Source organism: Oreochromis niloticus, linkage group LG23 (genome assembly GCF_001858045.2).
Source record: "Oreochromis niloticus isolate F11D_XX linkage group LG23, O_niloticus_UMD_NMBU, whole genome shotgun sequence".
NCBI lineage: Eukaryota > Metazoa > Chordata > Actinopteri > Cichliformes > Cichlidae > Oreochromis > Oreochromis niloticus.
In genome coordinates, this window is record NC_031986.2 from 2,389,181 (window position 1) to 2,410,051 (window position 20,871).

The window sequence follows — 20,871 nt, forward strand, 5'->3', positions numbered from 1 at the left end:
GATGTTAAATTAAGAAGTCTAAAAAAATGAAAATGGTCTCCAAAGTTTCTGTAGTTATTGGTTATACTGTGACTTATTTTGCAAATAAACTATTACGTGATAGCAACGCCAATATGGATTACAGATGGGGGGGCACACATTTTGGCAGCCGATGCCACACAGCCTGATAAAATCTGTATCCCTCCATAACTTTTGCTGTGAAGAAGAAATAGTCTCCAAAGTTACTGTAGTTATTGGGTATACTGTGACTTATTTTGCAAATAAACTATTACGTGATAGCAACGCCAATGTGCATTATTGATGGGGGGGCACACATTTTGGCAGCCGATGCCACACAGCCTGATAAAATCTGTATCCCTCCATAACTTTTGCTGTGAAGAAGAAATCGTCTCCAAAGTTACTGTAGTTATTGGTTATACTGTGACTTATTTTGCAAATATACCCTTTGTGATAGCAATGCCAATATGGATTACAGACGGGGGGGGGGGGCACACATTTTGGCAGACGCTGCCACACAGCCTGATAAAATCTGTATCCCTCCATAACTTTTGCTGTGAAGAAGAAATCGTCTCCAAAGTTACTGTAGTTATTGGTTATACTGTGACTTATTTTGCAAATAAACTCCTTCGTGATAGCTTCGCTACAAAGTGTAAACCGAGTGTAAATTCACCGGAGAGCGACGTGTTGCCATGATCGCGTCTGGTTTTACAGTATTATAGTATCAAAGTATTTTTCTAGACAAGTATTCCCAGCAGGTTATTTCAGTGTACAGTTTAAGGTAAATTGTCTTCCCCACGGCACATTACAATGTCACGAAACTAATATTAAATTAATCGAGTCTGCTGTTTTCCAGCTTTTACTCTGTATTGCGTCGACTGCAGATCAGTGACAAGTAGCGTACAGAACGGAGCTGGGCAAGTGGCTCCTCCTACTTTGCGCGCTCTCGTGGATGGGGAAACAATTTTTGCTGGGGATAACTACTTTGGCACAACACCGGTAAGCGCTGCTTCTCTGTCTCTCTGCTCTGAAATGAAATGTCTATAAGCTAGTGATGGGTAGATGAGGCCTCGTGAACCGTTTCAGCACATTCCCCAAACTGTATTGATACTGTGTCGACACAGTGTTGCTGTTTTGCTCCATACTGACACCTGCTGGACCTTAAATATCATTGCAGGCAACTTACTTGAGACTCACAACAGACACTGATTCAATGACCTAGTCATACTTGTACACTGTAAGGTATTGTACTTTCCATGGAATCATTTTATATCTTTTACATTTCAAATACTGTAGACATCTATAAAATATATTGTGAATGACACTAAGTGAAAATTAAAATGAAAGTATTGTGAATGTAATATTACCCATTTGACTCAGAGTTTATTATAAAATTCTATTCAGAAAAATAAGTTTATCCAATGTTTTTGCATTCAGTCTATTGCATTTTTTTTGACACCATTTCCCCAGCTTTGGAAAACTCACAGGCACAGATGAAGCTGGGGTACACAAAAACTGTAAAGCCAGGTGGAAAAAGTTCTGATAAGATGTCTTCCTATTCCCCCAGTACCTTAAAGGATCCTCTGATCTTGGAATGTTTCTCTCCGACACTCTCCACAAAACTAAGGGGTTGGCAGTCCCTTATAATAAGATTCAGGACTGCCTGGTCCAGAACAGTCTTCCTAGATGCTTGATTTCAAAATAATAAAACAAATATTAATAAAAAAAAAAAAAAGATGATAAAGCTGTTCAGTGTCAATATAGGCCGACCTGTGTTCATTCTCGGTGTGTTTGTCTCCTCATTTTCATGTTTGGCTCTGTAATGCCTAAACATTGAGGAGGTGCTTTTGTTTGTGTAAGAAAGCGCCGCAGAACAGATGCGACATTTAACCTGCATAAAATGAAATAAATAATTTACACTTCAACTCACATTGCTGTTTTTCCTATTCTGATAGATTACACTGAAACAAAGACAGACAAACTATTACCTTATTTGCAGTTAAAAGATCAAAATGATCCCACACAGCAGAAACATTTCTTTTTCTTTCGGGCTCCATTTTGTTATGGAGAGATGTGTATTTGTTTTTTTTTTAATCTTTGCGAGAGTAATTTCGTGTTTTTTTGGTGGTGACTCATTCCGTTGACAGATGCGGATGCGGTACTTTTTAAACACAGTTTGGCGCGTTGGCAATGAGCGATACAGCAGCTGTATCGATCACGTGACTTTTTCTTAAAGCGACGCACGCACAGATACAGGCTTCGCTAGGTGAGCTTGATACATGCGTCAGTGCGTCAGTGTTGCAGGACCCATCACTACTATAAGCTGTTTCAGTGATTTACCAAGTTGTTGTTAGTGACTTATAAAGCCAGTCTAAGTATAAGTCATATTAATGTAACACAATGGCTGCTTTGTTACTGAAACGTTGTAATTTTAGTATTTAAAAGGAGTGTTTGGTAATCTAGCCCTCACAACCCTCTAACCCTAACCCTATACAGCTTGGAGTAAGACAACATGCATGAAGAGGATGATGTGGACAAAATACTCATTTGCCTAATAATTCTGCACTCCCTGTATTAATATGCAATCCTGTGATGAACAACCAGAGGAACAAAATCCAGAGGAACCAGAAAGTGATTTGAACAATGGAGGTTTTGCTCTAGAAAGTTGTCTGCAGCCTGTTGACATTTCAGAAGAGATTCTCTGTTTCACTGATAACACATATTGTGTGGCTCCTGCAGAAAGAAACAATCCTGTTAGCTTCTTCAGAACTCCTCATTTGGCATCTTGGCAGCTGCACGCTTGACTTTTCTCAGTTCATGGGCAGTTATTTTGCGCCTTGGTTTTTCCACACGCTTCTTGCGACCCTGTTGACTATTTTGAATGAAACGCTTGATTGTTCGATGATCACGCTTCAGAAGCTTTGCAATTTTAAGACTGCTGCATCCCTCTGCAAGATATCTCACTATTTTTGACTTTTCTGAGCCTGTCAAGTCCTTCTTTTGACCCATTTTGCCAAAGGAAAGGAAGTTGCCTGATAATTATGCACACCTGATATAGGGTGTTGATGTCATTAGACCACACCCCTTCTCATTACAGAGATGCACATCACCTAATATGCTTAATTGGTAGTAGGCTTTCGAGCCTATACAGCTTGGAGTAAGACAACATGCATGAAGAGGATGATGTGGACAAAATACTCATTTGCCTAATAATTCTGCACTCCCTGTATTAATATGCAATCCTGTGATGAACAACCAGAGGAACAAAATCCAGAGGAACCAGAAAGTGATTTGAACAATGGAGGTTTTGCTCTAGAAAGTTGTCTGCAGCCTGTTGACATTTCAGAAGAGATTCTCTGTTTCACTGATAACACATATTGTGTGGCTCCTGCAGAAAGAAACAATCCTGTTAGCTTCTTCAGAACTCCTCATTTGGAAGCCATGGCATTTCCTGTGCAGTTTCCTACTGGTCAGAATACACTGGATGAAAAAAGATGTCTTAAACTCACACCAAGTGCTTACTTCAAGTCAAGGCTTTTCAACATTGATGCAAGATTTGCTAAAGATACAAATTACCTGTTTTTCTCACGGTTTGTCACTGAAATACACTTGGCTAATTCCAGCATGACAATACAGCTAAGGAAAGGTAAAACTATGACCAAAGATGGACGCAAAATCAAATCAGGGATGTTACAAAGTAAGACAGAAGTAGAGAAGCTGGTAAGAAATAAAGATGCAATCAGATTTATGCAGCCACTCAGAGGAACTCCAGCTTACTGGCAGAAAACTACCAGAGATTTATTCAGTATGCTTCATCAAATAGCACAACCTCAGTTCTTTGTCACATTCTCTGCTGCTGAGATGAGATGGCCTGAAGTGATTCAAGCAATAAAGAGACAGCAGGGTGAAGGGGTTGATTTTGAAGCGCTGGACTGGTCAGAAAAGTGTGAAATTCTAAGATCAAATCCAGTAACCACCATGCGAATGTTTGATAAGCGTGTTGAGGCTTTGTTCAGAGATGTGCTTTTTTCTCCTGCACAGCCCCTTGGTGAAATCATTGATTACTTTTACAGAGTTGAGTTCCAGCACAGAGGTAGTCCGCATATACACATGTTGCTGTGGATTTGAGAAAAGGTAGAAGTAGATGTGGATGATAACCAAACTGTCTGTGACTTTGTGGACAGATACATCTCAGCTCAACTGCCTGATCCAGAAAAACAACCTGAACTGCACAAAAAAGTCACTGAACTACAAAAGCACAGCAAAAACCACACAAAGACATGCTTTAAGAGTGTGAACTCTGGTTGTAGATTTGGGTTTCCAAAACCACCAGCCACAAGAACAATGATTGTGAGACAGGATGAGGATTCAGACACTGAAGCTTCAAAAACCAAACTCAGACCTTTGATGAACCTGCTGAAGGAACCTGAAGCTGCTTCCCTCACCATAGAGCAGATTCTGTCACGATGCAACTTGACAATGAATGAGTATGAACAATGCCTCCAAGACATAAACAAGAAAACTGCGCTGATTCTGAAACGTGACCCAAAGGACTGTTGGATCAACAATTACAACCCACACCTGCTTGAAGCCTGGAACTCTAATTTATATGTCTCGTTAATATTGAATGCCTATTCATGTGTAGAATACCTCTGTAAATATATAACGAAGAAAGAATCTGGCCTCTCTGAATACCTGAAGACAGTTATTGATAACTCTGGAAACAACACGGTCAATGAATGTGATGAAATAAGAGCTGTGATGCAGGCTTACTCAAAAAAGAGAGAAATCAGCGCACAGGAGTGTGTGACTCGAGTCTGTGGCATAAAAATGAAAAAAAGTTCCCGTAGTGTTGTATTTGTACCAACCGATGATAACCCAGTAAAAATGAGTCGCCCGATGAGCTATATGGAAACCACAACACACGACAGTTGTAATATCTGGATGACAAGTTTGAGTGATAAATACAAATGCAGACCTGAGACACCAGAATATGAGGAAATGTCCCTGGCTGATTTTGCTGCCTTGTGCAGGTTGGTGAGTGGTCCAAATGAAGGAAAAGATGTGCTTCCTCTTCTAAACCAGCTTGGATTTGTACAAAGGCGAAAGAATGATAAACCAGCTATAATCAGGTATTACCACTGTTCACAGGAAAAAGATCCTGAGCAATATTATGGACGACTGTTGAGACTTTACCTTCCACACAGATCAGAGCAGGAACTGAAACCACAAGGGTTCCAAACCTATCAGTCCTTCTACAACTCAGGTTTTGTACGACTTCCATGTTCAGACCACAGTGAGTCTGTGAAAAGGATTGTGAAGAGAAATAAAGACAAGTATGAGAAGAACTCTGAGGATATTGAGAGTGCACTGGAAGAGTTTGAACAAAATAGAGATGTTGTGATCGATGAATGGTGCAATCTTGCTCCTGAATCTGAAGTTGTGAGGTTGCAATGTGATGAGAATCTTCCTGAGAGACATTCTGATGATGAGAACGAACAGGAAAATGTCCCCGACTACAGTCGTCAGTCTGATGCTGTAACAGAGATCAGAGCCGTCAGAGAACAACCTGCAGTCGATCCAGCTGTGGTACGTGTAATGTATCAGAATCTGAACCAGAAGCAGGCCTGCGTGTTCTATGCCATAAGAGACTGGTGTATTCAGCGCGTTTGTGGTTTGAACCCAGATCCATTTTTCTTCTATATCAACGGTGGTGCAGGAACTGGAAAGTCACATCTGATTAAGTGTATTCACTCTGAAGCATCAAAGATCCTGAGCAGACTGCCTGCTAATGCAGAAGAAGCTGACATATCAAATCCAACTGTTTTACTGACGTCATTTACCGGGACAGCAGCTTTTTCTATCAATGGCTCTACGTTACATTCCCTACTGAAACTACCCAGGAGTCTGAAACCACCCATTCAAGGACTTGGTAACCAACTGGATGAAGTCAGATCTGAGCTTATGAATGCTGAAATTATTTTTCAATGGTTTCAAAACCCCTTTTTGCTTATGTGGATGCAAGACTGAAACAAATCAAAGGTACTCAGAGACCTTTTGGTGGAATGTCAGTTTTAGCTGTTGGAGATTTTTACCAGCTGCCACCAGTGCGACAGTCTAAACCTCTCTGTGTTTATGATCCAGAACAGATTGACCTATGGCAGGAACATTTTCAGATGATCACTCTAACCGAGATCATGCGTCAAAAAGATGATGTGGCCTTTGCAGAGATGCTGAACAGGATTAGAGTCAAAGAAAAGACAGATGAGCTTTCTCAGTGCGACAGAGATTTGTTGTTACAGGCCGTGACTGCACCAGAAGAATGTCCAATTGAGGTCTTACACATTTATGCCACCAACAAGAATGTGGAATCCCATAACACAGATACACTCAAGAAGCTTCATTCAAACATTATAATCATCACTGCAGACGATTTCCAGAAGGATAAATGTACAGGCAGAATGGCACGAAGAGACAAACCATTTACAGGTGGGCGAAATGATTTACCCGACACCCTGAATGTCGCTGAAGGAGCTCGAGTCATGCTGACCAGAAACTTGAACACACTAAACAGTTTGGTCAACGGTGCTTTTGGTATACTGATAAAGGTGGTGAGATCTGAAAATGATGGAGACATAATTAAACTGGGGCTCAGAATGGACAACCGGCAGTCTGTAAGAAGCAACCGCAGTTCTAATGCAGTATCTGATGATCTGGTTTATATTGAGAGAGCAGAGGAGAGTCTGAAGTTTAAAGGAGCGGTACGCAGACAGTTTCCTGTAAAGCTAGCATTCGCCTGCACAATTCACAAAACTCAGGGTCTTACAACACAGACAGCTGTAGTTTCAATGAAGAACATTTTTGAACCAGGTATGGCTTATGTTGCTCTCAGCAGGGTGACGTCTCTCAGTGGACTCTATTTACAGGACTTGGATGAGAAAAAGATTTTCGCCAATCCCGAGGTAACTGCAGCGCTCCAAACCATGAGACAAGCCAGCGTTGAGGAAATGATGCCTCTTCTTCAGGTCAGAGAAACAGCCAGCAGACCTGACACTCTTACACTGATCCATCACAATACGGAGGGTTTACCATCTCACATCAGTGACATCAAGAGTCATCATGAAATGTGTTTAGCAGATGTTTTGTGTCTCACTGAGTCTCACCTCCAAGGCTCCTTTGTTGCAGACAGTCTTCATTTGGACGGCTACACCATGTTCAAACGCAACAGACATGTGTCCTACACAAACTTTCCTCACATGGCCAGCAGAAGTGGTGGTGGAGTTGTTGTGTATTTGAGGAATCATTTTCAGGTTCAGGTAAAACAGTATCTGCATAATGTCACTGATCTTGAGTTTTTAGTGTTGAAGGTTCAGGCTCCATTCCCTGCGCTCATTGCGGTTGTGTACAGACCCCCTGACTACAGTTTGACACCATTCATGCAAAACCTGGTAAGTCTTTTAGATTCACTTGAAATAATGGACTGTCACCCAATAATTGTGTGTGGAGATTTTAATGAGAACCAGTTACAGAGTGGAAGAAAACAGATTCTGGAGCAGTTTCAGTCTAGAGGGTATTCACAGCTGATCACTTCTGCCACTACAGACAAGAACACCCTGCTTGACCTCATTTTTATTTCTCAGCCACAGCAACGTCTCTATTCAGGTGTCCTGAGAACATATTACAGTTACCACAACCCTGTGTTTTGTGTCCTGTCCTCAAACCAATCATGAAGTCGTCTGGTGAGTTTTGAAACAATTACTGATCATGTTTGTTACAGAGTTTACTGATTGTAGAGTATGAAAAAGATTTTTCATTGAAAAAATTGTCTTCCCTACTCTGTCTGTCAGAAGACCCTTTCTTATTGCAATGTTATTAATCATTTCACCAAATCATGGCTGAATTTCACGCAGAGCAGGGAACATCTGTTATCATGCACCTCTGATCTGAAATGTGCTGCAACATTTATTAAACCGACATCATTTATTTTTTATTCTCATGTTTTAAATGACTAAATCTACTATTTTAAAATTCATTTTTTCATGGATGTTAATTGTCATATTTTTTTGATTTTTTGATACTTTTTTACTGTGGCATATGTATCTCAACAAACAAGATCTTCCCCTCCAAGGGCTTTAAAATATGAAATAGTAAATAAATAAATCCCAGATAAATGCAGGTATTTACTATGGGTCACATGAATAAATACAGACAATTGTATTTTCTTGATTACAGTAGATTTTGTAGAATCAAAAGTTTTGGGGATGAATGAGTTTTTGCTTATCATGTTTTACAGGTAAAAAATGTCAAAAGTTTTAAACTATCTTTAGGCTACCAGAGATGTCTATAATGATCCATTATGTAGAGAAATTTTTTTTTACAGCTTACAGAATATGTATAAAAACTGATTTAGAAGTAAATGGAAAGTTACTGCATCCATTTTCTGACTTGGCCTTTATCCGGGTGGGTTTGGGTTTGGGTGGATAAAGGCGAAGTCAGAATTCTCTGAGCAGTTTGAAAAAGCTGCTAATAAACAAAGACATCAGAAAGCAGGGGCTTTAGGTGTAGCCTTAGCACTAATTAGATTTAGTAACTGACACCCCATACCAGCATTACATAGACACTTGGGGGCTGAGATGGGTGGGTGGGGAGGGTGGGTGGTGTTAAAAGCACTTTATGTTTTGTAGATGTATTTTTTTTTTTCAGACAGGGCACACACAGTCCTGTTTCCTTTGTGGGAAAACCTTCAAACTTCACCATCCTCAGCTGAAACAACAACATCTTAACACCATCTTCGTGAACTGCTGAGCCAAACCTGATCCATCAGTGCTGGACTGCACAGATAACTACATGCCACAAGGAGACTGCTGTTTTATGAACTGCCATACCAGTGTGTCTTTAATGGAGAAGATGACACACCCATCACCTGACCTCCTGCCTGATCTGGAGACCATCATCATGCTGCCACACTACACACATCTGAGACCATCAATGATGACTCATACTGAGGAAACTGTATTTCCTGTCAGAGATGCTCAGTGATCCTCAGAGCAGAGAGAGGTATGATTCTTTATCTTTGATTAAAAAAAAAATGTCAGTGCTTTTAATTCAATTAATTAATTTAAATCCTGTTTATTGCATAAATAATTCCACACTCAAATGATTATACTTGTTGACACTTTTTGAGTTTTAATTCACATTATGGATTACAAATCTATGCTTTTTCTACTCTGTCTCTCTGTGCAGGTACTGCTGTCTCCTGAGTTCTTCAGTGTCCCAACTGAGACATTCAAACCTCATTGCAGAGCTCATGTCTTTCCTCACCATCATGTGAGTGTGAGATTGCTCTGGATTCCGGTTATGTGGCCTGCAGCACCTATAAGGTATTTCAACCTATTTGTAGTTTTTAGGCCTTAACACAAATAAAATGTTCCTTTTTCTGTATTTTTTAGAACAAGCTCGTCCAGTGTGCCTGCATTCCAGCTTCAGACTCTACGCAAGTGGACAGAGTATCAGTGTTTGACCGCTCTTATAGACACCGACTTCTGTCAACTCACTTCTACTGATCAGGCACCTCACTCCAGGAAGACAGAGGGCTGCAAGCCTGTCATCGTTTCCAGTGTGGCTTTGTATTCTTGGGGTGGCATCAGATTTTTTCCCACAAATATTCAAAGGTAACACTTATTTTAAGCTTAGTTATTAAATCAAAAGTCTTCCCTTGTGTTAATTACATTTTATTTGTTGTTGTTTTCTTTTAGATTTATATGCAGTGATTGGATGTGGTGGAGCTTTGTTAACTGTGTGGAAAACATCTGTTTGTGATGATATTTACAATGAGGCTTTAAGGTGACAGTTTCCATGTAATTTCAATCCTTTTACTAAGCAAAAACATGTTTGCAATTAACATATTTTTTCAGTTTTGTCTTTTGGATTTATGGTTAACATTCCTCTGTGACAGCAAATACTAAACTGGTCCAAGTAACCAGCATATCATTGGTCAAAGGCAAAAAGGACCACATGTCACACTAACAATGAATTTTTGACTGTGTTTGTGTCACCAGATTTAACAAACAATATCAGACATATGAAACTGAACTCTGGATTAATGTGCAGATGTTTTTTTGTGTGTTTTTTTTTTTTATTGTTGAATAATTATTTTGTAGGACAAACCCAATCTATTTACCCAAACAATGTAACTTGTTTTGGTAAATAGTGGATTAATATATCTAAGTCTATAAGTATAGCAAGCTGAATTCATACAGACACACAGCTCTAAATCTTGAATTGTAGGATGTACAAAAATGATCATGTGATTATTATGGACATTTAAATAACTATATCTATTGAACCATTACACATATTCTTTATAGAAATTACACAATCTCAAAATGTGAAAAAAGAAAGTGTTTAAGTGAATAAATATTGTGTGTTTGTATGAATCCTGCCTTAGTATGGGGTGTCAGTAACTACATTAATATAGAGTAGGTCTAACAGTGGTTTTCCACATCTGCTCTAATATATATAGATAATGGGTCAGACATGTAAAACCATTTTGAAAAGTTCATAAAGGTCACATCCATTTATATGTGTTCCTCTTTATCATTTTATATCAGGTCACACAGCTGACTTGAGTTTTGATCAGAGTAGAACCATAACATTCATGCTAATGGTTCCACTGTTTACAGTTACTTTATGATGGATTTCACCCTGGTCACAGCACTATGTGAAAAGCTGTTAGAGGGGTAAAGTTAACCCAATTAATACCTCATCATAAGTCACTCTCTAACGCAGGGCAGTGGTTATTTTTCACTGTAATTTATTCCACAACAATGTTCTTTATTTGATCCCTGTTTCTTTAAATATGCACATCGATTGTTCAGCTGTGTGACTCTCCACACCTGAAATATAGCACAATGTGGACTTCATTTCGACAGTATTTTGTAGATTGGTACCATATTTATCATCAAATCAGGAAACTGTAAACTAATTGAAAAAATTAAGCTTCTGAAAATTTTAATGTGGCATTGGAACATGTTGTTTATCCTTGCCAAATGGTATTTACACAAAACTCCAGCAAATCAGAGGATATATTTTTGTCTCTCACTTGCTGTTTATATAGGTGTATATTTTCGCAGTTAATAGCCTATCATGTGTCTGCGCATCTTAGGGCCATAAACATAAACATGGCAAACAAGGATATGTTCACAATTCCAACAGATGCTTCAATTGTTTGTATAAATATTAGATTCATTTGATTTGCATTTTCTATTAATATTTTTCTGTTTGTCCCAAATGGGATTTTTATTTCTGTATGCCATTATTGTAATCATTGGAAACAACTGAGTAAATATTTTGTATCATATGTTTCTAAAAATATCTGAATGTTCTACTTTTCTACTACTGGTTTTCTACTTTCTAAACTTTCTGCCACTCTTTGGCAATTCAATAACATTATTTTGGGGTGTTTTTATCTCTGACCGCAGCATCTTGTGGATTTATTACCTAAATGTTGTTTGTGTGTTTTGTTTTGTTTGTTTGTTTTTTTTGTTCTTGCCATTTTTACATTTCACCAGCTGTGTAAACTCTGCAATTTTACCTTGGTTTTGTTCTACATCAGTTTATCTGCTGGCTGGTTTTCTTCCTTTTCTAATGTTTCTGGTAATTTTTCACAGTTAAACAAGTAACTTTGAGGTTACTTCAGCGTTTTCAGCTGTTTTGCTTAATTATTACATTTCTGCAAAATTATAGCAGTTCTGGTAAGTTGTACTATTTCTGCCAAGTTATTAATTTTCTACTAAATTATAGTATTTCTGCAAGGTTACACTACTACTGCTAAGTTATGTTATTCTAAATTATTACATTTCTGCTGAATTGTTATATTTCTCCTAAGTTATTGCATTTCTGCTAAGTTATTACATTTTTGTTAACTTGATGTTGTTCTGCAAAGTTATTAAAATTTCAACAACTTTTTAAACACTGACTTTGATTTCTTCAGCTTCTTCAGCTATTTTCAACTATTTTCAGCAGGTAGCTTCAGCAGCTACAGCATCCACACAGCATTTTCGCAGGAAATGCAAATTTTTCTAGTTACATATAAGATCAGGTCCCACTACCCAGCGGTGTACAGTAAAATGGCAATAATCTGGCTATGGATGATTCATAATTAAGACATTCACATTTGAAATGTAGAAAACATTAAGGATTATATAATCTATTTTATAATAATAACATAATTATATTATTATATAAAATACTTTTAATTTTAGAAGAAACAGGCCGTTTATATTTCTACACCCCCAATTCATGGTTATTACAAATAATAATCATTGTGCATCTTGATGATTGGTTTAATCAGGTATTATTATGAAATTTAAGCCCTGATTCATCTACATTGGACATAAAGAGTCTGTCATTAAAAAAACAAACAAAAACTTATTTAGAGATGAAACTTTATTTTAGAAGAGACGTGCTTACAAATATTCATATATTAAAGTAAGGTGGACTGGACAGACTGATTGGCTGTCAGATGTGTGGCTGCCACTTAAGGCTCAAAACTTTGGTACATTCTAGCCAGACAGACAAGTGAGAAAACTGACATAACTGTTTTCAGTACGAGAAGTATCTGAAGTGAAGTGAGTTTGTACATGAAATTTTACTCAGCTTCCTGCCGAAATGTATCTTTAGTCTCTAAAAATATAAAGAAGGAAAACAGTAGGTCCAAGACAAAATCAATTTCAAATACTTAAAGCAGCAGGAGTGGTTCCAATGTTCTAAATAAATAACTGTGCACTAAATAATTTACACTGTTGAATGCCATCTAACACAGATAAACCTCTCTGCACAGTAGCAGTCTGTATGTTGTTACTTCAGGCACACAACCAGTGGTGTAAACCCAGTGGGACACTCATTTCAGCAAGAAAAGAAAATAGATGAAGAATTAAGCATGTTTACACAACACTCATATTACAAGAAAATAAGTCAGAACTAAAGGGACACCTAAAGGGACACCTAAAGGGACACCAAACTAAAGGGACAGTCAAAAGTGATGAGAATTTAGACAAATTCAAAGTAAGTAAAGTAAGTAATTAGAGAACTTGTGTCAACATTCATGATAGTACATCAAAATTACTCATACCATATCAGAAATATTTAGTTTCATTAAGGGCAGCTTTTTCATGCACTGCTTTTAGGTTCCTTTTTAGTCTTGAATTTTCTGTGCATGAAATAATAATATAAACCAAAGTCCAGGACTAAAGATTTGACTTTTTTTTTTCTGGAAGTGGTAGTGCAGTGCATCCTTAAATTTATATTGCATCCTAAGTGACGATCTGAATATACAAAAGAGAATGAACTAACTAAATCCTTCAAATTGGATTTTATGGGTAATGTTCATGCTTCAACTATTACAGAGCTTTTACTGCTGAATGACTGAATAAGGTCCAGGTGCTTAATTGGCCCGTCTGACATCTAAGTCTTTCATCAGTTGAAAACATTTGATACATGATGAAGTGAAAAACACAACAAAGAAGACTTAAGTAGCTAGAATCCTATATCAGACAAGGAGATCACATTCCTTTTCCAAAGACTCACTAAATAGCGATAAACATGACATGATCCTGTCTTAATTTTTATGAGATGTGTTTCTGCCATTAAATTCAAATTGACATTTTTTTCCTCAAAATTTTCTATCTTAATTTATATTTTACATAGCATCCTAATGTTTTGAAGACTGGGGTTGTAAAAGTAAAATGATAAATTGATGATCATATATTGCTTGTCAATACAGTAACTCAAGTAAGTTTTGACCAAATATGTTTTTGCCAACTGATCCAGATCTGGCAGAGATATCACAATCTACACTGTAAAGCTAGCTAGTTAGTTTAGATCACACATGTCACTCCTGCATCATTAGAAAATGAGTTAAACAACAAGATAACTGCAATACCAAAAATTTCTGGCTACACTCCAGAATTAGCTGTGGACAAAGTCCACTGAAAAAACAAAACCAAAATTTCCTTAGGTCTACCTCAGGTTTTTTAATAAATAAATCCACAACCTACCTACACACAGTGAAGTTACTACATCACAATAACATGCTGTATTACAAGTGCATTGTAGAGACTCATAGTTTTGGATGGTCCTTATAGTCCTCCAAGATCCATCCAAACTAAGTTAAAGAAGTAGAATCAGGTCAACATTCGCAGGGAAGGCAGTGGCTGCAGGTTCTTTAATTGGTCTAACCATTTTAACCTCCTTTATTAACCCCCCCACCCCCACCCCAAATAAAAAAACTCAGGCACCCTTGACCTCTGATTGGTCAGATCTTGGCAGTTCCAGTCAGTCCTAAAGCGAGTGCAGGTCTTCATTTGTCATGTTACATAGGTGAAAGCAAGTTATTAAGTAGGTGTGAAATACATGCAGGTGCAACAAAAAAGGTTTACCTTTGTACACAAAACATTTCAAAAGGTCAGATCCTGTAACAAAACATTCTATTATAAATTTAAATGAGGAATTGGACTTCAAAATCTGACTATTAAACTTCACTATCAGCAGCAGTCTTCCAGGGGCAGACGCAGGGTAAACTGGGATATGGGGGAGATGAGAATCTCATTCCAGTCCAAAGGTGCTGGTCTCTTCCACAGCAGTCAGCAGCTTCTCATACAGCACTGAGAAAGATGGGTACGGTGGTAGGTCCAGCCGGTTGAAGCAGGTGTGAGCTCTGGAGAACAGACAAGAGACAGTGTTGTTCATCAGAAAATGCTTGAACAAAAGCCGCAGTGTGTATTCTGGATGTATTAAAGCACAGGTCACTGACAGGATACATAGAGAAGATCAAATCTAAGAAAAATCAGCTTTTATTATCATAATTCCTACAGTGTATGACTGAAATAAGTGCCTGGAAATTCAGAGAACTTTAATATTTAATATCATAAATACAAAATAACTAGGATTACCCCAGCAAACTAAATGTGGGGCAAAAAGTTTGACTGTGTGAGAATATTACCATTTCTTCTTTTTGGATTAACATTTACAGACGTGACAGACAGCCAAAAACACATGTCAAAGTTAAGAAACTCAACTGAAAAGATGAGAGAGAAAAAAAATTAAAAAACATATTGTTGCACCTGTATATCTAATCATATCATGTTTCTGTGAAGACTGAGTATCTTTCAAGTTCTTTTCTAGTATAGCACATATATACATAAACATACATTTTTGATTAGAACCAGAAATCCTATCATTATTGTATCTTATCAAAATTACCCCTACATGGAGAAAGAAGGAGAGCACCTCTGATTAAAAAAAATATTACATTTTGACCATTGCATGTATATTTTATACAATCTCTATCCTATCTATCCTAATGATCTTCAATAGTTGGACATGTGATATGAAAAATCTTAAAATGCTCTTCCCAATTACTCCTTTCCATGTTTCTGAATTTGAGGTGTAGCAGCATGTCTTATACATATTAAGCCAGTTATTTTTTGTTTATTTTATATTTGCATCTTTCTCCCATCTCACTTAATGTACAAGGTAGATAAAAGTAGATCAACGTTTTTTCCCTCTTGCAGAGACTGCAGAGACTCGAAATAAGTTACCCCTTTGTGTTGCCTTCATATGAGTTCACAAAAATAGTGATCAGGCCAGATTCTTTCCCTTTTGTAATTGTGTCTTTTTTGAAGATGTCTAAAAAAGTCCTCTTTTTCTAAATTATAATTATTAGAATGTTTTTGGAAGGAATCTAGGCCTTCTTCAGATGATATATAATGCGATATGAAGTGATTCCATTCTCTACCTATTTTTTTACTCTGCCATCTAATTCTGCTGGAAGGAATTCTGACAAGAGTGCAGTCAGGGTGCCTTGTAATAATTTTCTAGGCAATGCAGAGCTGTGCCTCTCTTCTCTTTGGTTAACTGCAGAGGTGGGAAGTAATGAAGTACAAATCTTAAGTAGAATTTTCAGGTATTTGTAGTTTACTTGAGTAGTTTTCTTTTTGCCTACATTGCATGCCAATTGGCTAGAATGTAGGCTTAATTTGCATGTAGGCAATCCTTGCTTATTGTCCTTTTGTAAAAAAACCAAAAAAAAACATGGAAGTTAGGCACTGTACTTAAATTTACTTACAGTGTAATTATATCATTGTTTCCTGCAAAAACCTGACTTATTACCAGTACGTATACACCTTTCTGGATTGAATTGTCATTATTATAATTATTTTTTGCACATATTTTGACTAGCTAATAGTCAATTTCAGGCTTTCATCTTTAATAGTTTTGAGATATTTATATGCAAACAATTTTTTTCAAAGTGCAAACAAACAAACAAACAAACAAAAAGAACACAACCATAACATTTTTATGCAAATCTGAGATGGTTGGCATTTACCTGGGTAGGGAGGTGACTTTACCCCACTTCTCCACACAGAACCTACGGGGTCCATTGCTGCCTCGCAGAGAAGCAAAACCCTCATATGGAATACTGGATGTCCCAGTCACAAACTGAGGATATAAGGTGAGAGATAACAAGTAGAAAAAAGACATGCAGATAAGAATACCAAGAAAGAACTGCATTGTTACATGTTTGTTTGTTGTTGTTTTTAATAAAAAGCCTCTTTGACTAAAAAAAAAAAAGCCTACCTGTAGGAGCCGCAATCTCTGCTCATTATTGAATCTCTCCACCGCTGCCCAGAACCACCGGATCACAATGTGGTTATCATGGTAACCTAAACACAACATTTCATGTTTTGTCAAAATGTCATGGTAGTAGGACTATAATGAAAGCCAAATAACCAAAGCTCAAGTCTGAGTGAATCAAGAGATGAGCTTTTTGAAACCTTGTTCTTAGTAAAAATCGCCAAAGTTGTTAAAGTTTTTTTTAAATCCTTTTTTAAGTGATGTATTTATTTTTTCATTTTAAACCACAATGACAATAAATAAATAAATCAGAAAACCACCACAAAAACAAAACACAGCAAAACACAACAAAAAACACAACAAAAAATGTCTTGATGCATGCTGAATCATCCAGGTAAGTGGATCTCAGAAAGTTGATTCTTTTCATCTGGACGTTTTGACGTTTTTAGTCGGAGAAAGGTTTCGTCACTCATCCAAGTGACTTCTTCACTCTCAGCTGAAGGCAGCAGTTGTTGTTGAGGTGCATTCTCTCTAAACACTGTGTCTCTGTGGCTTTCAAACCCCAAAAAAGGCTGTGCCAAAAACTGGTCCACGCGAAGGATCCGGTCCCATGGCACAACTAGAGTAATATAGTGTACACTGTTGAGTCGAATGATTTATACATTGGGGAAACCAAACAACCTCTCGACAGCCCAGGACTCTGCAGTCTATTCACACCTACAGGCCAGTGGCCACTCTTTTAAGGATGAGGATGTACACATCCTGGGCAGGGAGAAATGCAGTTTGAGTGGGGAATCAAGGAGACCATCTCTGAATCGATGAGGGGGCCTAAGGGTACATCTTTCACCATCTTACAATGGCGTCTTTGCAGCCATTCCTCAATTATCTGTGAATAGTTCTCATGGCGATTGATCCATGGTCTTTGATCATCAATGGTCAATATAATTTACAGTCTTTTCAATATGTGGCTTTACAGCTGAAGGTCTTATCCAAAGTTGTGTTTCTTAATGTTTAAAGGTCTCCCAAATACAGACTTTTTAAATGATCTCAGTGAACTGTTGTCTGTGATCTGTGTTGATTTTGACTGTGTAATTATTGTTGGGGATTTTAATATCCATGTGGACAACCCTCAGGACAAAGGGACTGAAGACCTGAGTAATACTCTGGACAACTTTGGGCTGACTCAGCATGTAACAGAGACCACACATAATAGAGGACACACTCTTGACCTACTCATCTCCGAGGGCCTGAGCATTTCAAAGGTTACTGTGTCTGATCATTACTGTGTTTTCTTTGAAAGTAAAATTTCAGCGCACACAAATATGTCAACAGCAGTGATCACAAAACGGTGTATAACTGAAAACAGTAGTGAATTCTTTAACCAGGTCTTCCCATTAACACCTGGCCTGTCCAGAGGTTCAGTCAATGAGCTCGTCAATAGCTTCAATGCTAAAATGTTAAATGATATGGACACTATTTCCCCCATTAAGGTGAAGGTTATCTCTGGAAGGAAGAAGTCTCCATGGAGAAACTCCTCACTGGTGAAAAATAAAAAAAGAGAGTGTTGGAAAGCTGAGCGCAGATGGAGAAAAACAAACCTTCAGGTTCATTATGACATCTATAAAGAGAAACTTCACAATTATAATTTACAACTGAGGAGTGCAAGGAGGGAGGTCCTACTTCTCTGACATCATCACCAAAAGCAGTCATAATGCTCGGGTCTTATTGGCTACAGTTGACAGGCTAACAAACCCTTCTGTGTCAGTGGCAGCTGAACTTCATTCGACCATGGCCTGCAATGAGTTTGCCAAATTCTTCACAGACGAAATCCAAAAGATTAGACAAGCAATTGGTACATCAACAGCAGATTCAGGATATTTACTGTGTCCACCGAAAAACAGTTTAAACACCATAAAACAGTTTCACCCTATTAACAGCAAAGACCTGGAGGACATCTTAGGTCAACTGAACTCCTCCTCCTGCTGCTTAGATGTCCTGCCAACAGGTTTTTTCAAAAAAGGTCTCAAAGACTTTGGAGTCAGACCTGTTACAGATCGTCAACCTTTCTTTAATGTCAGGTGTGTTTCCAGAACCACTAAAAACTGCTGAAATTAAACCTCTACTGAAAAAGGACAATCTTGACAAGACACAAATGAACAACTACAGGCCGATCTCAAATATCCCATTTTTAAGTAAGATCATTGAAAAAGCAGCTTCTCAACAGCTCAATTACTTCTTAACACAGAACAACTGCTTTGATGCCTTCCAGTCAGGTTTTAGACAGAACCACAGCACTGAGACTGCTCTGGCCAAAGTGTTTAATGACATATGTCTGAATACAGACAGTGGAAAAATGTCAGTCTTAGTTTTACTGGATCTCAGTGCAGCATTTGATACAGTTGACCACAACATATTACTCAAACGACTGGAGAACTGGGCAGGTCTTTCAGGAACTGTACTAAACTGGTCCAAAACATACTTAGAAAACAGGAAATACTTTGTATCAATAGGTAACTTCACATCTGAGCAGACAAGTATCACATGTGGAGTTCCCCAAGGTTCCATTTTGGGAACTCTTCTGTAAAACATCTACATGCTCCCACTGGCACAGATTATAAAGAACAACAAAATAAACTATCACAGCTATGCAGATGACACACAGATATATATCACAATGTCACCAGGAGACCGAGGCCCTGTACAGGCTCTTGGTAAATGCATTGAGGAAATTAATGACTGGTTGTGCCACTATTTTCTCCAGCTAAACAAAAACAAAACTGAAGTAATAGTCTTTGGTGCCAAAGAAAAACGATTACAGGTCACCAGAGAACTTCAATCTATACACCTAAAAACCACCAACCAGGCAACAAATTTGGGTGTAGTGATGGATGCAGACCTAAACTTAGAAAAACACATTAAGGCAATAACAAAGTCAGCCTACCATCACCTCAAGAATATTTCAAGGATAAAAGATCTGATGTCGCAACAGGACCTGGAAAAACTAGTCCATGCATTCATCTTTAGTAGGCTTGATTATTGTAACAGCATCTTTACAGGTCTTCTTAAAAAATCAGTCAGACAACTACAGCTCATTCAGAACTCTGCTGCTCGAGTCCTCACTAAGACCAAATAAGTGGACCACATCAGTCCAGCTCTGAGGTCTTTACACTGGCTGCCTGTCCGTCAGAGGATAGACTTTAAAGTTCTGATACTGGTCTATAAAGCTCTGTATGGTTTAGGACCAAAATACATCAGTGACCTCCTGACCCAGTATGTACCTTCCAGATCCCTCAGGTCATCTGGATCCAGTCTTTTATCAGTTCCCAGTGTCAGAACCAGACATGGAGAAGCTCCATTCAGCTTTTATGCTTCATATATCTGGAACAAACTCCTAGAAAGCCTCAGATCAGCTGAAACACTCAGTTTATTTAAATCCAGGTTGAAGACTCACCTGTTCTCAGCTGCATTTGAATAAAGCACCAAATCCGCCTGTTTTACTTTTAAGCTTAAATTCTAACACTTACATTTTAACTACTGATTTTATCTACTGTTCCTTTCTTTTTTCATTTTAAATCGTGCTTTTTATTTGTTTTTATTTTTTAATGTCTCTGTAAAGCACTTTGAATCCCTGTGTTGTTGAATTGTGCTATATAAATAAACTTGCCTTGCCTTGCCTCACCTTATAAATGATTAATAAACCGACCTCAAATCGCATTGTTTACCGGTGTTGCTAGTTTCAGTCATTATACAAATGTACTTTTTTTTAAAGCTGGGAAAACCTACAGTAAGCTGAGACTGAAGAAGTCCCTTAGATGAGTCTCTTTCAATACCATTAAACCAAATATACTCAAAGACAAGCTCACAGAGATGGGAGTAGATTCTTTCCTGTCTCACAGACTACTTGGCAAAAGCCACAGTTTGTCAGGTTGGGGAACTGTGTTTCTGGGACATTAATAGCAGCACAGGGGACTGTCCTGGCTCCATTCTTTTTCACATTGTATAAAGCAGAATTCAAATACAACTCTGAGCCACATCCAGATATACTCGGATGTGACTGCCATTGTTTGGTTCTCTCTGCTTCTTGGTTTTCTATCTTAAGTAATCCTGCAGTTTAGTATTCTAGTATTTTGTGTACTTTAATTAGGCAAACATTATGTAGGAATTTTGTATATTGCCAGATTTTTTAAACTATATTATAATTTTATAGTTAGCAGGTTACTATACCATTAATACTGTTAA

At 37.9% G+C, this 20,871-nt stretch overlaps 1 protein-coding gene and 2 long non-coding RNA genes across 4 annotated transcripts in view; 2 read left to right on the plus strand and 1 right to left on the minus strand.

Annotated features, from left to right (window-relative positions):
* The first annotated feature begins 7 nt into the window (after positions 1-7).
* Positions 8-17,573, plus strand: LOC109196835 (uncharacterized). The gene is made up of 3 exons (XR_002058176.2): positions 8-35; positions 4,127-4,131; positions 17,436-17,573. It is a non-coding gene; the product is annotated as an uncharacterized LOC109196835 (long non-coding RNA).
* Positions 8,999-9,991, plus strand: LOC102077291 (uncharacterized). The gene is made up of 4 exons (XR_002058174.2): positions 8,999-9,054; positions 9,241-9,377; positions 9,447-9,668; positions 9,753-9,991. It is a non-coding gene; the product is annotated as an uncharacterized LOC102077291 (long non-coding RNA).
* LOC100699956 (E3 ubiquitin-protein ligase HECW2) overlaps positions 12,427-20,871 on the minus strand; it is a 91,511-nt gene continuing 83,066 nt past the window's right edge. For both annotated transcript variants that reach the window (XM_013277246.3, XM_025902819.1), the window contains 3 exons: positions 16,636-16,721; positions 16,385-16,497; positions 12,427-14,713 (listed from right to left, as the gene is read on the minus strand). In XM_013277246.3, coding sequence (XP_013132700.2) covers positions 14,602-14,713; positions 16,385-16,497; positions 16,636-16,721 — 311 coding nt within the window. In that variant the 3' untranslated portion in view covers positions 12,427-14,601. The remainder of the gene's footprint in view (positions 14,714-16,384; positions 16,498-16,635; positions 16,722-20,871) is intronic.